This window comes from Doryrhamphus excisus, linkage group LG18 (genome assembly GCF_037039965.1).
Source record: "Doryrhamphus excisus strain RoL-2023G ecotype Guam linkage group LG18, RoL_Dexc_Guam_v1.1, whole genome shotgun sequence".
NCBI classification, from domain to species: Eukaryota; Metazoa; Chordata; class Actinopteri; order Syngnathiformes; family Syngnathidae; genus Doryrhamphus; species Doryrhamphus excisus.
Window position 1 is genome coordinate 13095099 of NC_136374.1, and position 16746 is coordinate 13111844.

The window sequence follows — 16746 nt, forward strand, 5'->3', positions numbered from 1 at the left end:
TAATAGACAATTAGATAACTGTCAGTCACAGTCTTGGGATGCACGAGTGCTGTTGGTACAGGGGAGCTGCGGTTTATTGAGAGAAAGATGAATTCCGATGTCCGAATTACCTTATGTGATTCCATAAATAGAATTTTCAGTCAGTTTATCCGTTCAAACTTGTCGCTAGGCAGAATTTGCCCATTCATTCATTTTCTACCGCTTACCCTCATGAGGGTCATGGGGGGGGGGGGGGGGGGGGGGGTGCTGGAGCCTATCCCAGCTGTCTTCGGGCAGAGGCGGGGTACACCCTTGACGAGTGTACACGGCTGTACACTGACTACTCTAAAGTATATCCAATCTTACTTGTCCTTTGATGAGATATCATAAAATGCTTGCAGGACTATGAGGGGTGTACTTACTTTAGTGAGATACTGTAAGATTGAATTAAATGTCATTGTTGTAATCCATCACTATTATGGATTATTTATGGATTATATAACCCTTCCTCCTCTATGCTCTCTCCTCAGTGTCACTAAACCCTACATTTTGGTTCAATTCCGGGCTGAAGGCAATGAAATCTGTCAGAGGTGGTTGTCGTCATCCTGCGCTCATGGTACATTCACAAACATGGAGCCATGCCCGGTGCTTTCACTGGCAGTGGGGCAAACACATGCATGTTAGTGCACGCACTCTCACACACACACACACACACACACACACAAGCACAGATTGTTTATCTCTCAAAAGGAGGACACGGCAGGTGCATTGTGATCTTTGCAGAATGCTAAATTTAACTGCTAATGATCTTCATGCTAACACGCTGATGTTGTGGTGCATTCACTTGCAGCCTCACAGTAAGCAAGGCCTTTTTTTACTGCACATGCAAAGCCTTAAAATGAAACTAATCACTGCCAAACATTGAGAACTACTGATCTAAAGTAATCTTTTTTTCCTACAAATGTTCTGAACTCCTGTTTCTATGCCAGATATACTTTAGGCGTGTCGTGACGACAAGGCGCCACATGGACGTGGTCCTTCCTGCATGAGGACGGTTTATCAACCACGCACCAGAGGAAGCAACACAGCAGGCCAAAAGAACGGCAAACACGAACGCACACCGGAATCCCGAAGATGCATCTGTGCGCGGCGGCGAGCACGCAACCTCATCACGACCCCGTGCGCATTGTTTGTTTCACTTCCTGTGTGTGGCGTGTCCACAAGAACGCTCATGAGTCACAGCTGTCTTTAGCCCGAGGATCATCATCCGACCACAGCATGTTTACGTCCGACCTCTAACATGCCATAAAGACATTCTCTTAAAAGCTTAGCTTGTTTCAAGGAGGAGACAGGAGCCTACACAACCTCATCACCGTCATGGAGATGATCAGACTTCACTTCACAACACGCATCATTAGATGTGGCGTTTGCTTTTTGTGCCGCCTCAGCACTATACGGGGGCCTCATGAAGTCCCCCTACCCCTCAGGGGAGAGAAGGAGGTCATCGTCTCTGTCACGGCTACGAGAGGAAGGAGGTGAGCAATGCAGAGGAGCTTGGCTGATTGAGGGCACGGGCGCCCAGGCGTGCTGTGCATGGAGATGGCGGCCTGTCATGAGAGCATCAGCACCGACAAGAAGAGGAGGAGGAGGAGGAGGAGGTGGTCGTCATGGCGACACAGCTCAAAGATGAACGCGCTAGGTGATATATCGGGTCAAGGAATGCAATAAAAAAAAGCACACAAATGGTGAGAAATGAAAACGAAGCTCAATGAAAACACATTAGTGGTGTTTATACATAAACACGCTTAGTGCATCCGTGTCTTGGGGCCCATATGGGGCCCATATGGGGCCCACAGGTCATTCTTTACTGGCCATATTGGCCTATACTGGTTTAAAGTTAGCTTAGTTTGAAAAAACTCCATTATTTTTCAAGCTGCTGCCGCCCACCTTATTTGATTCCATAAATAGAATTTTCAGTCAGTTTATCCGTTTAACTTGTCGCTAGGCAGAATTTACCCATTCATTCATTTTCTACCGCTTATCCTCACGAGGGTTGTGGGGGGTGCTGGAGCCTATCCCAGCTGTCTTCAGGCCAATCACAGGGCACATATAGACAAACAACCATTCACACTCACATTCATACCTATGGACAATTTGGAGTCGCCAATTAACCTAGCATGTTTTTGGAATGGGGGAAGAAAACCGGAGTACCCGGAAAACATGCAAATTCCACACAGAGATGCCAGAGCGGGGAATCGAACCTGTGTCTCCTAGCTGTGTGCAGGCTCATTTAAAGTGTATTTACCGTTAAGCACATGAGGCCCAAGTAGCCCCCAATTAACCTAGCATGTTTTTGGAATGTGGGAGGAAACCGGAGTACCCGGAGAAAACCCACGCATGCACGTTGAGAACATGCAAACTCCACACAGAGATGGCCGAGGGTGGGATTGAACTCTGGTCTCCTAGCTGTGAGGTCTGCGCGCTAACCACTCGTCCACCGTGCAGCGCCCAGAATTTGCCCAGTTTAAAAAACAAACAAAAACTGGCACCATCAAGTCACAATGATGCTTTTCTGGCAACTCAAGGACGAGGGCTCTGCTGCCTCACACATGAAGCAAAGGACAGGGAGAGGCACTAATCCAAAACTAGTCCAAAACTACACTAAGTATGTGATATGTTTATTTAGGCCAGGGGTGTTAAAACCTTTCCCGCAAGCACGGCATACGTTAAAATCAACAAATATGGTGGCTACTTTGATATTTTACATTTTGTAAACTAGCCCAATGCATATTTATTGTTGTTATTGTTAGTTTTCATGTTCAATTGTATTTTTCAAATGTGCTGTTGGGTGATTAAAAAAAAAAAAATCAGCCTTAGGCCACAATTGGCCCCCAGGCCACACTTTGGACTCCACTGCAGTATATGTAGTATAATACCATACACACATGGCACACCTATATCCAGATCCTCACCAATACCTTCCTAATGATGTTCAGGGTATTTTGTATGTGGCCGAAATCATCGCAGCCATTGATGGAAAGTCAGACAGAGATATTTACTATCTGTGCTATAAAAATAAGTCAGAGTGTGACCTCTATTTCTCGCGTCTTTGGCAGGACAGAACATCAGAGGCGGCGGAGGCGTCCCGTCTCCAATGTGAACCAGTAACCTGATTACCCAGCTGTCACTGCGATTAGGTCCAGGCTCTCTGGGATACCCGGACATGGTCTTTGGGACGTTCTTGGGATGGGACAGCTATGAAAGATTCCAGTGAGGTAACGAAAATCACTCATGAAGATTTTGCCGATTCTTGTAAGTGTCCTCTTGGGAATGTTCCTCAGACGCAAAGTGAAAAGTGGGAATGTTTGTCAGAGAACTGAAAGAGGAGGAAGTGGAGGGGAAAGCAACAGGAAGAGACCAGTGGGTGGGACCTTAGTGACTCTCACACTTCCTTCCTCTCCCGACTGGAGCACTTTGTACCACTTGACTTCATCTTTGTCTTCCAATCTCTCCACTGGATGTCCCTCCCTTGCAGGAGGACGCCCCCCCCAACCCACCCCACCCCACCCCATGCTGACAGCTCTTTGAAACAATGGCGCTGTGCACACCGGACCCCTCCAAAGAGATCCAGACTAACACTAAGGAGACCAATCAGGTGGTAAAATCCAGACCCACGGACCTAAGGCTGACCCGAAGTTTGTCCAAGTCAGACTCGGACTTGTTGGCGCCGCAACTTGGAGAAAGCGAGGGAGGCCATGCCGGTCGGAGTGGATCCGTGTCCAAGTGCAAGACCGGCAACGCGTCCAAGGAGAGAATGCCGTCCTTTGCCTCGGAATGGGATGAGGTAATCCATCTTTCTAGGGGCGGGGTTGGGTTTACCGTGAGAGATCGAAGGGGAAGAGGGCGAGGTAACACATTTTTGGAGAGGAAGGAAGGTTAAGAAGGAAGTGGCAGGTGTGTGGGGGCGGGGGGGGTGCTGCAGAGGTTGCCATAGTGATGGCAGCTCCTGCAGGCCACCGCTCACGTCTCGGCGACTAGCATCCTTTGTAGCATGGAGGCTAATTGGACCCGTGTTGTCACAGCACACCCACTCAGGACACGTCTTCCTATCACTCCACTACCACTACCATTCACCACCAATGGGGGCAGCATGGAGCATCAAAACCAGCTAAATATATTTTTGTCATTGCATGACGTTGTATAACAACAAAAATAAAAAAATATATATATTTTTAAATATATAAATATAATATAAAAAAATGTATAAAAATATATTTAATGGTCACTAATATGTTATAATAATAAAACTAAAAACACAGGCTACTTTTGTGGCCGTTACCTGCCCCCCCCCTTTCAGTTTTATCGTAACACACTTAAGCATGAGTATTATTTATATGTTCAACGGCTTAATTTACTCCCATTATGTCTACTATATTTGGGTAATTCAAGTGTAAAAGTGACTATAGGGGTGTTATTTTATGTCAATGGGGCTCTAATAGTATTTTTTTTCCAACACTGTATTTAGAACATGAAGCATTTCAATGTAAACAGTATACATGTTCAAAATAAATGAAACCATTATCATTACAAATACCATTAGAAGGTTATAAACTGGTTTTCTATCCTCTAAGAAAATATTCCATTTATGTATAAGGAATCCTACTATGCAGGAATTCACTCAACACAGTTGATTCCGGAAGCAATTAACTGCAATAAATGAGGGATTAGTGTATTTAAGTTTAATATGGCACAATTGCGACATAGCTATTCATTATTTAATACTATAAAATATTGAATGTTGAAAATGCACCATATGCAAGTGGGATCCACAGTGGGATGTTCATCAGAGTGTTAGACTTCAATATGATTATGAAAATGTCAGAAAAATGAACCATATTGTCATATGAAGTACTTCATTGTTTCCTGTGTTATGGAGTGTCCATGACCAAAAAAAAGGCTATTCTTTCATTGTGTCATCTGAGTGGTGACCCGGGTTTTTGCTGTGACACCACTGTTTATTCAGGCCGTGCTGGGTGGGGTGTCCTGTTCTCAAGGGCATCCTGTTTATGCAGCTGCGTCCCGACCGTCTGATGATGTGCCCGACTCATTCAGGCTGTTTGTGCGTGCGAGTGGACAATGCCAAATGATGTTGTGTGTATCAATCGCCGGTCCATGCACACGCAAATATATAGAAAATAATACAGTGGTGCAGCAACTACTTAGGAAACTACTGGACTCCTTCTTGTATCCCTCATGTCAACGTTATGACGGTTAGCACTAAGGTTGGCTCTCACTATAGTGTCTTTTTTTTTAAATAGATTATTAATTAATAAATGATCGCTCTTTCATGAGTGGCTATGGATTATTAGTGCAAAAATATTAAAGACAAGTTATATGTAGTATTCTGGTCACTTGGCATCAGATAATGAGACATGATGTTAGCTGAGCCAACATGCTATGGCTGAGGATGAAGGAGAAGGATGGAAAAAAAAAAGGTTCTCCTCTCATTCTGTGTGGAAGTGGTAAATTGTTGGCTTATTTGCCCTTGTTCCCTACTCTGTTTAAAACACTTTAAGTTTACAATAAGTAATTTCCAGATAGTAATAAGGTTGGCTCTCACTATAGTGTCTTTTTTAAAAATAGATTATTAATTAATAAATTACTGCTCTTTTATGGGTGGCTATGGCTTATTATTAGTGCAAAACTATTGAAAGACAAGTTATATGTAGTATTCTGGTCACTTGGCTTCAGATAATGAGACATGATGTTAGCCGAGCCAACATACAAGGATGGAAAAAAAAAAAGGTTCTCCTCTCATTCTGTGTGGAAGTGGTACATTTTTGGCTTATTTGCCCTTATTCCCTACTCTGTTTGAAACACTTTAAGTTTACAATAAGTACATTTGAGAGGCTGAGTATGAGTATTTAGCGGGCAGGCCACACAGCTAAGAGACCCGGGTTCGATTCACCCCTCGGTCATCTCTGTGTGGAATTTGCATGTTCTCCCTGTGCATGCGTGGGTTTTCTCCGGGTACTCCGGTTTCCTCCCACATTCCAAAAACATGCTAGGTTAATTAGCGACTCCAAATTGTCCATAGGTATGAATGTGAGTGTGAATGGTTGTTTGTCTATATGTGCCCTGTGATTGGCTGGCGACCAATCCAGGGTCTCACCCCAACACAGCTGGGATAGGCTCCAGCACGGCTGCAACCCTCGTGAGGATAAGCGGTAGAAATAATCTGATATGTCCTGCAGTGATGTAAACGGAGAATAACGACTCCATGTGTGTTATTTCATGCTGACAGGGCTCGAATAATGTTAAACCCTGTATTTATAAAGTCATACTACAACTATTAAAATATTCAGTTTATTAATATTGAATCCTACTTCATGGAAATTCACTTATGACAGTCGGGCCTTGACTCAATTAACCAAGAGAAATGAGGGACGACTGTAAGGCGTGTAGCGTATAGCATGAACTTTGACTGACACATTATCTCCGTGTGTTCAACTCTCTGGAGGTTAAAGGTTACATGTCACACACATCTTGGAGAGTACTTCACTTCATTTCCCAGCAGGATTCCCTACTAAGTCATTACTCTTGCAAGCTTTCAGAGTGTACAGTATGTGTATGTTTCCAAGACTAATTTTAGCATCTTTACATAAGATTGGTGTTATAATGTTTCATAGGGGATTCCTTAGTAAGGTAATTTTCTTGTATTATGCACTCACACAGATAAGATTTTTTTTTTTTTATTAGCTTCTCTCGAGATGGTTCACTTAAATCATTTTCTATGCACAAAGAACACAAGATCCAAAATGCCTTTTAAAGATGATCATGCTGACTTTTGGTTGAATGGCTTTGAAAGGCATATGTTTATTACTGGGCTCATATTGCATCATAATTACAGCTGCTTGTAATATTTGGCTCCTCATATATTGATAATTGATTATTGGAAAAACTATTAACTGGCATCAGATAATGAGACGTGATATTAGCCGAGCCAGCATGCTATGGCTGAGGATGAAAGAGAAGGATGAAAAAAAAAAAAAGGTTTTCCTCTCATTCTGTGTGGAAGTGGTACATTTTTGCCTTATTTACCCTTATTCCCTACTCTGTTTAAAACATTTCAAGTTTACAATAAGTAAATTGGAGAGGCTAAATAGTTAGCAGTGGTTAGGCCACACAGCTAGGAAACCCGGGTTCGATTCACCCCTCGGTCATCTCTGTGTGGAGTTTGCATGTTTTCCCTGTTTCCTCCCACATTCCAAAAACATGCTAGGTTAATTGGCGACTCCAAATTGTCCATAAGGTATGAATGTGAGTGTGAATGGTTGTTTGTTTATATGTGCCCTGTGATTGGCTGGCTGGCGACCAGTCCAGGGTGTACCCCGCCTCTCACATGAAGACAGCTGGGATAGGCTCCAGCATACCCGCGACCCTTGCGAGGATAAGCGGTAGAAAATGAATGAATGAATGTTTAAACCAATAAAAAAAATGCATCTGCAATCAAAAGTTGCGATGACAGTGAATGCAGCACACAGTGCAGCATGTGATGAAACACTTAAATAAATCATCACACTGCCGGCTGCCTCATAAAGTGACATTTTGATGACAGAATCCAATAAAGGTGCACTTAGGCTGTCCTGTCATGTACTGTGTGTGTACTGTGTGTGTACTGTGTGTGTGTGATATAGAATGTAAGTGGGTTAATTCAAGGAGTAATGTGAGGTTTGCGTCGCTGCAGGCTGCAGTATGCCTGCCACAGTAGGCGTCCCACGTGCCTGCCTTCCAAATGAATCAAGGCTCTTCCACAGTGTTGATGCCACGAGCCAAGTGCATGGGGGCTGTTTCAAACACTAAATATTACATCAAATGAGCCCGGGCCGGCGCTGGTGCCGTGCTAGTGGGCACACATGCCGGCTTTTTAGGCTCCCTGAGTCTGCACTGATGACAGTCACTGGAAAGCTCTGCTGCAGGTGACCGCCGCCTGTCACTTGTCTTATTCTAACGAACAACACAACACAACTCAAGTGTGGAAATGACTAACTAGTTGACTAACTGGTCAGTAAGTGCTTACTTCAAAATATTTAAACAGTTTTCTAAGAAATGTCTGTTTATTTATAATACCTAAAAGAGAACATAATGCTTTATACATTTGATTTGTATGTTCTAAAATGGGGCTGCACGGCGGTCGAGTGGTTAGCCTCCCAGCTAGGAGACCATGAATTCATTCATTTTCTACCGCTTTTCTTCACCGGGGTCGCGGAGGGTGCTGGAGCCTATCCCAGCTGTCTTCGGGCCAGAGGCGGGGTACACTCTGGACTAGTCGCCAGCCAATCACAGGGCACATATAGACAAACAACCATTCACACTCACATTCATACCTATGGACAATTTGGAGTCACCAATTAACCTAGCATGTTTTTGGGAGGAAACCGGAGTACCCGGAGAAAACCCACGCATGCACGGGGAGAACATGCAAACTCCACACAGAGATGGCCGAGGGTGGAATTGAACCCTGGTCTCCTAGCTGTGAGGTCTGCACGCTAACCACTCGACCGCCGTGCCGTGCCGCCTCTGCTCGGTTAATTGGCGACTCCAAATTGTCCATAGGTATGAATGTGAGTGTGAATGGTTGTTTGTCTATATGTGCCCTGTGATTGGCTGGCCACCAGTCCAGGGTGTACCCCGCCTCTCGCCCAAAGACAGCTGGGATAGGCTCCAGCACCCCCCCCCCGCTACCCTCGTGAGGATAAGCGGTAGAAAATGAATGAATGAATGAATGTTCTAAAATCCATCCATTTTCTATACCGCTTATCCTCACTGTGGTATGCTGGAGCCTATCCCAGCTGATTCCGGGCTACACTCCGGACCTGTCCCCAGCCAAAACTATTCACACTAACATTACGACCAAGGTCATATTTTACTGCACTCCAGGATAAAAATGGTTACATTTACAGCCCGTCAAGGTCATGTCAAAGCACCAGGTGGCGCTATTAAAGCCTCTCCCTGTAAGGCCACTGACGGCAATCAGAAAGGTGAAGAAAGTCATTTCCGGAATACATACCATAACAATTCAAGGAAATCTAGGAAAAGGGGAATTTACTTAAGGAAAATATTTCCTAACATTTTATATTGTAAGTCGTAGAAGAAAAGGGTGTGTTGCCTTCACCTTGCTTGTCATCCATCATTCCGAAGCATTCCGCCATCCCCGACCTTGATTATAAGCACAACAGCCACTTCATCTACATCAACGTCTGCATTTTCATTTTTTTTGTAAATCTGCTGATGTTTCTATGAAAAAAAAAAAGCTGACGAGTGTGCTATCATCTCCATTTTTGAACAGATTGAGAAGATCATGAACCTGATCGGAGCGGGCATCGAAAAGCCAGACAAGAACCAAATGAGCTCAGGTAACACTTTCCACATAATGGTTCAATTTCATTCAAGCGGTGCAGTGATTTTATTGCCCCCCCCAAGAGATATGAGTATAATTTATTGGTTAGCTAACAGGAAATGACAAGAGGGGCTCAGGGATTAAGCGAGACTTAGTTATGAAGCGTTTATAGAGCTTGTGATTGCTCTGGCGACTGCACTGGCCGTAACCTCCTTTGGACATTCGACTGTATGAAACCATGACCTCTGTGACCTTGGGACTGACTGCATTTGTTAGCGTTATTAGGACTTTTGAGATTGGATATTACATAATACTCACTAAACCTGAAAGGACAGAAAGCATTCTGTGTCTAATAGCTAATTGCTATGGGTTGTGAACATGAACTACACTGGAAAGACAGTAGAAGACTGACCTCCACCAAGGCAAAACTAAATCACTTTCCCATGATAATATGCCAAGGACATGGAGTTTGACACACAGAAGTGCAACAGATACTTAAAAATACTGTTATACCACTAATATATACACTGCATACGTTAATAACTCCTATAGTCGTCAGGAAAAGCTCTAATTAGCATTAACGGCTGTGGCTGTAGGCAACCTCCTAGTTATTTTTATTACCTCCACAAGATGGCAGTAGATGCATTTGAAATAGTAGTCGGCATCCAATGGCTTTATCTACCTCTGCATGCACTTCAGTGTTGGTATGGCTAATCAGCTGCTGATTGAAACTCATTCATTCATTCATTTTCTACCGCTTATCCTCACGAGGGTCGCAGGGGGTGCTGGAGCCTATCCCAGCTGTCTTCGGGCAAGAGGTGGGGTACACCCTGGACTGGTGGCCAGCCAATCACAGGGCACATATAGACAAACAACCATTCACACTCACATTCATACCTATGGACAATTTGGAGTCGCAAATTAACCTAGCATGTTTTTGGGATGTGGGAGGAAACCGGAGTACCCGGAGAAAACCCACGCATGCACGAGGAGAACATGCAAACTCCACACAGAGATGGCCGAGGGTGGAATCAAACTCGGGTATCCAAGCTGTGTGGCCTGGATTGTACATTTTCCCAATATATCAAAGTCTTCAATTAACTATTTTCTTTGTATACACCAAAGACAATTTTATTTTCAATGAACCTAACACGGGCTGGACGGTGGTTGAGTGGTTAGCGCGCAGACCTCACAGCTAGGAGACCCGAGTTCAATCCCATCTCTGTGTGGAGTTTGCATGTTCTCCCTGTGCATGTGTGGGTTTCCTCCGCGCTGGGACTCCAGCAAACTACAGTGAGAGCCATTATCCACAAATGGTGAAAACATGGAACAGCAGTGAACCTTCCCGGGAGTGACCGGGCAACCAAAATTACCCTGAAAAAGGTCACAAAAGACCCCACAACAACATCCAACCTCATCCAGGTTGCCTCAGTTAAAGTCAGTGTTATGGCTCCTCTCAATTATGCCAGAAAACATCTTGATGAAAATATTTTTTTCTTTCTCCCTTAATAATAAAAAGTTATATCAGGAACGGGGTCAAACCTTTTCACACCCAACTGTATATGACGTATTATAGAAGCATTCCAACAATAACTGAAGCACCTGAGGTCATTGTGTGTTATATAAGCAAGAACACGTCACATATACTATAAGTGTGTGCCATTTATAGTCTTGCATAAACGCGTGCTCAGTGCCCCATATCACGCTGAGTCATGTTTGAGTTCATCAGGATGTCGGTATCGGTGTCAATTTGTTTCGAAACATCATACGCGTTTTTTTTCCAAGGACAAGTGTTGTTCTGTTGCGTGTAAATGAGCTTAAAGCAGCGCACGTAGAGACACAGCCATGTTCAAAGCAACTGTCCTCACTTTCCCTGAATTAATTCAGCTTTGCCGCTCATTTTCTCACGCGTTGACAGGAAGTCGCTGCTTCTTCCTCTTTGATACAGAGTTTCTATCCAGGTTCTCCTGGTTACCGGGATCACCAATGTGGACTTGGCACTACATTTAAAAACGGGATAAGACAGCGACCTGCTTCTTCTTACATAGGAGGCTAATTAGGAAGTCTTTGTAAGGGGCGGATGGTATTTTTAACAAGCTTTGCATGCGCTGGCGTAAGCGCTCAGTTTAGTCAAGCTGTGGGGGTCTCACGGTGAATTAGAATTAGTACACTTGGATCCGTCTTAGTCGCTATTAGCATCTTAACTCGCCCTCCTCATCATGTGTCATAGATGAGCATTGGTGGGTGACTGAGAGACTTTTACTCCATCGCTAAAGCATTTAGGCTGCCAATCAAGTAGCAAGCCCAATCAATAGCCTCCCATTTGGCTGAAGAGCCATCCAAGGAGGCAGATTGCAGGCAGCTTTGAAAACTTGCATAATCCCGTTCGGCCCGCAGCTGCACCCAGATAAACACCAACCAGCAAGACCGCAGTGAGCAGCAATGCATGCCGGGAGCCGCGATGTCTATATGCGCCAAGAAGCTCTGTCGTTAACTGAATTTATTAGCAAATCCATTAAATAGCTCCATCCATGCATTCGTTTTCTATACTGCAGGAGTCTGTACTAGCTGACACCATGCACTGATCACCTGTCAATCACACCAGCACAAACACTTTCTTTCATAGATTAGTCTTCTATAAACCCAACATTTCGTAAACACTCGAAAGATATTTGTCTTGAATGATCATCAGTGAGGCTATGGTACATTTCCAGGAACATCCAAGACCATTTACAATCTGCATCTACACATTAGGGGTGGAATATTTCATAAACATTGCAGACATTCGTTTTTTTAGTCTGGATCGTACATTTTCCCAATATATTAAAGTCTTCAATTAAGTATTTTTTTTGTATACACCAAAGAGAATATTGTTTTCAATGAACCTAATGCAGGCTGCACGGTGGTTAAGTGGTTAGCGCGCAGACCACACAGCTAGAAAACCCGAGTCCAATCCCACCCTCGGCCATCTCTGTGTGGAGTTTGCATGTTTCCGCGTACTCCGGTTTCCTCCCACATTCCAAAAACATGCTAGGCTAATTAGCGACTCCAAATTGTCCATAAGTATGTTTACCATAGGTATGGTCACGTTTATTTTTTAATAAGGAAAATGTCTCCATGTGGAAAAAGTGATTGCACCCCGTTCAATCAATTGAAATCTGACAGTCTGGAAAAAGTCATTTCTAAAGCTTTGGGACTCCAGCAAACCACAGTGAGAGCCATTATCCATAAATGGTGAGAACATGGAACAGCAGTGAACCTTCCCAGGAGTGACCGGGCAACCAAAATTACCCCCCAAAAAAACAGAGTGAGAGCCATTATCTGTGATAAACTGTGATTGGCTGACGACCAGTCCAGGGTGTACCCCGCCTCTTGCCCGAAGACAGCTGGGATAGGCTCCAGCACCCCCGCGACCCTTGTGAGGATAAGCGGTAGAAAATGAATGAATGAATGAATGAAAACTAAATTAAAGAAATGTAAAACAAAAAACAAACATTTTAACTTAAAAAGGACCTATTATGCAAATTTCGGCCCTTTGTATTGAGTTGTGGACTCCTATAGAGCAGCTACACACAATAACCAGCACAGAATCTGCACCTATTCCAGCTATATTTTCCTCAAAACAGTGTTTTAATTTCTTCCACCAACAACCCGCCTCCAGTCACACCCACTACACTGTGATTGGTCATTGTACCTGGGCACGCCCATATAAGGAAGTCCATTGTGACATCACAGTGAGCCGGTGTTGGTTTTAACACGAGAATACAACATTCTAACAACAGTGTACTGTATCGTAATACTAAAGTCATATTCAAGTCTTTCTACATAAGCAAACTTGTCGTCTTTGTGACGATACTTTGTCAGCTGTCTGTCATGTGACCCCCCCCAACCATGAAAAAAATTGACCCGCCGTCTTAGCAAAATGCAAATGAATATCTTGTACCAACCCCCAAAGACTAGCGCTTCTCCCTGCATCACCTGACAAAAAACACTCAATGCAGTGGATTTTGGGGTTTTTTGGGGACGGGGACGGGGGGGGGTACCTCTGATGTCCTTTCTACAAGATCAGAGCGCCTCTGCATGTGCATTCCTAATCAGTTAGAGCGAGAGAGACGGGGGACATGAGGGGAGTGTGTGTGTGTGTGTTCATGTGTGTGTGTGTGTGTGCCAGTGAGAGAGCGAGACAGAGCTAGTGACGGAGGAGGGGGTGATCACAGCACCCCATACGGCAGCCCTGCAGTGCGATCCGGGAAGAAAAGGGGCTTCGAAAATCAGCTGCGGAGAGAGACGACGAGGGGGGGTGGCGTTAAAAAGAGCAGCTCGAGGGATTTGCTGGGATGAGATGTGTGGCTAGAGAGAGAGAGAGAGAGAGAGCGAGAGAGTGAAGTGAGGTGTGGGGGGGCATGATCTTTGAGTCTGCTTCCTGTCGTGGGGGAGGACGTGTGGCGGCGGCGGTAGTGGCGGCGGCGGCGGCGGTCGAAGATCGAGGCAGGTCTGTGTGGAAGGGGCCGGGACGTCATGCCCTGTGAGCACTGAAGAGTGGCGAGCGCGTACGACCCCCCCACCCCACCCTCACCCCCACTTGCCTCCTCTCTCAGTACACACATTCAAGGTGGGGGGGCATGCAGCAAAGCTCTGCCCTGACAGCCAGGAGAGGAGCCAGGTGGGCTGCGGCGCTCTTCCCGTCGTCATCTTCCGTGACCGGCCTCAGGTGGACGCTCCGGGGGACCGCGAGCATCTTCTCTGCCCGCTCCAGAGCTTGAATGCTGGGCGAGGACCGCCACCCTCCTCCACGCTGGTCCGGAGCCTCCTCTTTGAACCTTTACCGGGAATCCACTATGAATTGAGGAGTTTGCACGGCGTGGAGCATCCTTTTACTCTTGCTGCAGGATTTACAATATGTCTACCTAAACCGGTGTGGTTCCGGAGTGAAAATGATTTAAGTGTATTTTCTTCGGGTGCCTGAAGTGTACTTTAGAATGCTGCTACCTTCATTGTATGAGCCGTGCCCTAGCTCTCAAAGAGGTTGACCAATGAAGCCATGGGACTCAGCCAGAGCTTTACAAGTATGTGGTGACAACCTCCCCCCCCCCCTGACTCATTCATCATTTCTGACTTAGGGATAGTCAATAATGTGTAAATGTGTTCTAATGTGTCCATGAACCTCCTTTGACTTGCTGTAGTTGTTGTGATGTCTATGGAGCCGCTAGCCTCTCGTGTTCGCACCCGCTCATCCGCTCACGTTTAGTGAGCCCCCGTTTGTCGGAAAATGCCAGCTTCAGATGGGCTTCCTTTCCCCGTTCTACCTCCACCCTCGCCTGACATCTCCAGTCAGTCACGCTAGCACAAAGTAGTCCGGCCCCCCCTTCGCAGGGCGCTTCCTTCCCTCCCTCCCTGTGTTAGCCTGTAAACCAGCACGGACCCTGCCTCCCCCTAGACCCGCCTGGTGCTGCTGCACTCGGCTCTGCTTCTGCTGGCCGAGGATGATGTGGCAGTGCCACGTGTCGTCCTCCGAGTGCCGCTGCTACAGGCTCAACGGCTTTTCGCTGCTCAAGCGCTTCCCTCTCTCGGCAGATGGGGCCTGCGGCAAAGCCCTGGACCAGCCGGTGGGCGAGTGGCTGGAGCACGTGGGGCTGCCGCAGTACGAGGGCAAGTTCCTGCTCAACGGCTTTGACGACCTGCGCTTCATGGTGAGTCTCAACGTCGCTTGGTCGCTTATTCGCCACCTCCACTTTGATTGCTCTTTCACCCTTATTGCTCCGCCCACCACAGACATCATCCGTCCAGCTCACCCCCCCCCTCCTCTCCACTCTTCTCATAACTTCACCTCTGTGCAATGCATGACCCTGCCAGGATTTATACCCCTCCCTCTAGCTGAGCCGGAGCATAGGCCGCCATCATTGGCAAGACAAATGGCCGTCAAAGCCATTAACGTTTCCTCAGCATCTACAATTAGATGATCTCATTTAGTGGACAATTCTAAAGTCTTTTATTCAATCTCCTTATTGGAGCAAAGTGGAGCTCACTTTTAATGCACTTTGCTCAGTCTCATTAAGTCCCAAGCATCACGTCTGCTTGTGCTGATCATGACACACTCTGCTAAAAAGTGAGCACTGCAAACTATTTTACCTTTTTTTTTTTCATTTTTTTAACTCAAATAATCCCATCCTCACTGCCTCCACCTAATTACATATTAATCACTTCTTTTAACTGCACCTCAGTGCCCACAGCATGACTAAAAGCATTACTGTGTTTTTGTTAAATTGCAGGGAAAAATGCGTATCCACAGTGATGCTCGCTCGCTCGCTCCCTAGGTCAGACGATGGCCGCACGCTGTAAATAACGCCGCCCAAAGGGGTTACAGGCGTGCGTCTTGTCGGGCCGCAGAGCCGTGTTGGCACTGTGGGTTACGTCACTTGAGCTCAGCTAAGCGTGGGAGTGAAGGTGCTCTGCTCTATGACCTGCTTATCTGGCCACAAAGGCCATAACTGCAATAACATAAATACTTTTAAATGGAAAATAAAATACACTTTGATACAATACTACAAAAGGCAGCAATGTAGCCACTTGTTGCTAGGCATAATTTAAGGGGCCATGCTGCATCACATGGCAAGCACAGCAAGGACGAGGAGAGTCGGAGGGGAACTGATGGGTGTATCACCTCGTACTTCGGTACGAGGTATATTATTTAAAAAAAACAAAAAAAAAAACAAAAAAAAAACTTAAACTGTATTATGGAAAGCAGGAAGTGAACAAATGTAACAGTGCTGATTGTAAAAGTACCAGATGGAGGGGTAGGATTTAATAAGCTTTGCTTCTTCCTACTCCTTTTGGACATGTGGAACTGTGAACTGATTATGCGATGCATTCAATTGTAATCTGATGCATGTTCAAATGAAATTAAACCATTACACCAAAATATGACTGATTAAAAGATAACTTTGTACTCTTCAAGTAACACATAGTAAAAGTATCACAAAAGTATACAAAACTGGTGAGACCAGAGATATTGTTTGGTCTAGAGACAGTGCCACTGAGGAAAAGACAGGAAGCAGAACTTTAGCTAGCAGAGACGAGGATGCTGAGGTTCTCATTGGGAGTGACCAGGATAGATAGGATCAGGAACGAGTACATAACATGTTAGAAGCCTTGGAGATAAAGTCAGAGAGGCCAGACTGAGATGGTTAGGACATGTCCAGAGGAGACATAGTGAATATATTGGTAGAAGGATGCTGCGTTTAGAGCTGCCAGGTAGGAGGCGTAGAAGAAGACCAAAGAGGAGGTTTATGGATGTAGTGAAGGAGGACATGAGGGTAGTTAGTGTGAGAGATACAGGGCTGGATGGAGGCGATTAAACAACAATTTGT

General features: G+C 45.3%; 1 protein-coding gene across 7 annotated transcripts in view; it reads left to right on the plus strand.

The window, feature by feature from the left end:
- The first annotated feature begins 3563 nt into the window (after positions 1-3563).
- The window catches only part of anks1ab (ankyrin repeat and sterile alpha motif domain containing 1Ab), a 37476-nt gene continuing 24293 nt past the window's right edge, over positions 3564-16746 (plus strand). For 6 of the 7 annotated variants that reach the window (XR_013630302.1, XM_078798653.1, XM_058055810.2 and 3 more), the window contains exons 1-3: positions 3564-3823; positions 9329-9395; positions 14954-15069. Coding sequence is in view for 6 of the 7 variants with exons in the window: in XM_078798653.1 (XP_078654779.1) it covers positions 3572-3823; positions 9329-9395; positions 14954-15069 (435 nt within the window). In the remaining variant the exon portion in view is untranslated. Of the gene's footprint in view, positions 3824-9328; positions 9396-13591; positions 14446-14953; positions 15070-16746 lie in introns of those variants that run through there. The other variant, XM_078798656.1, reaches the window with a different exon arrangement.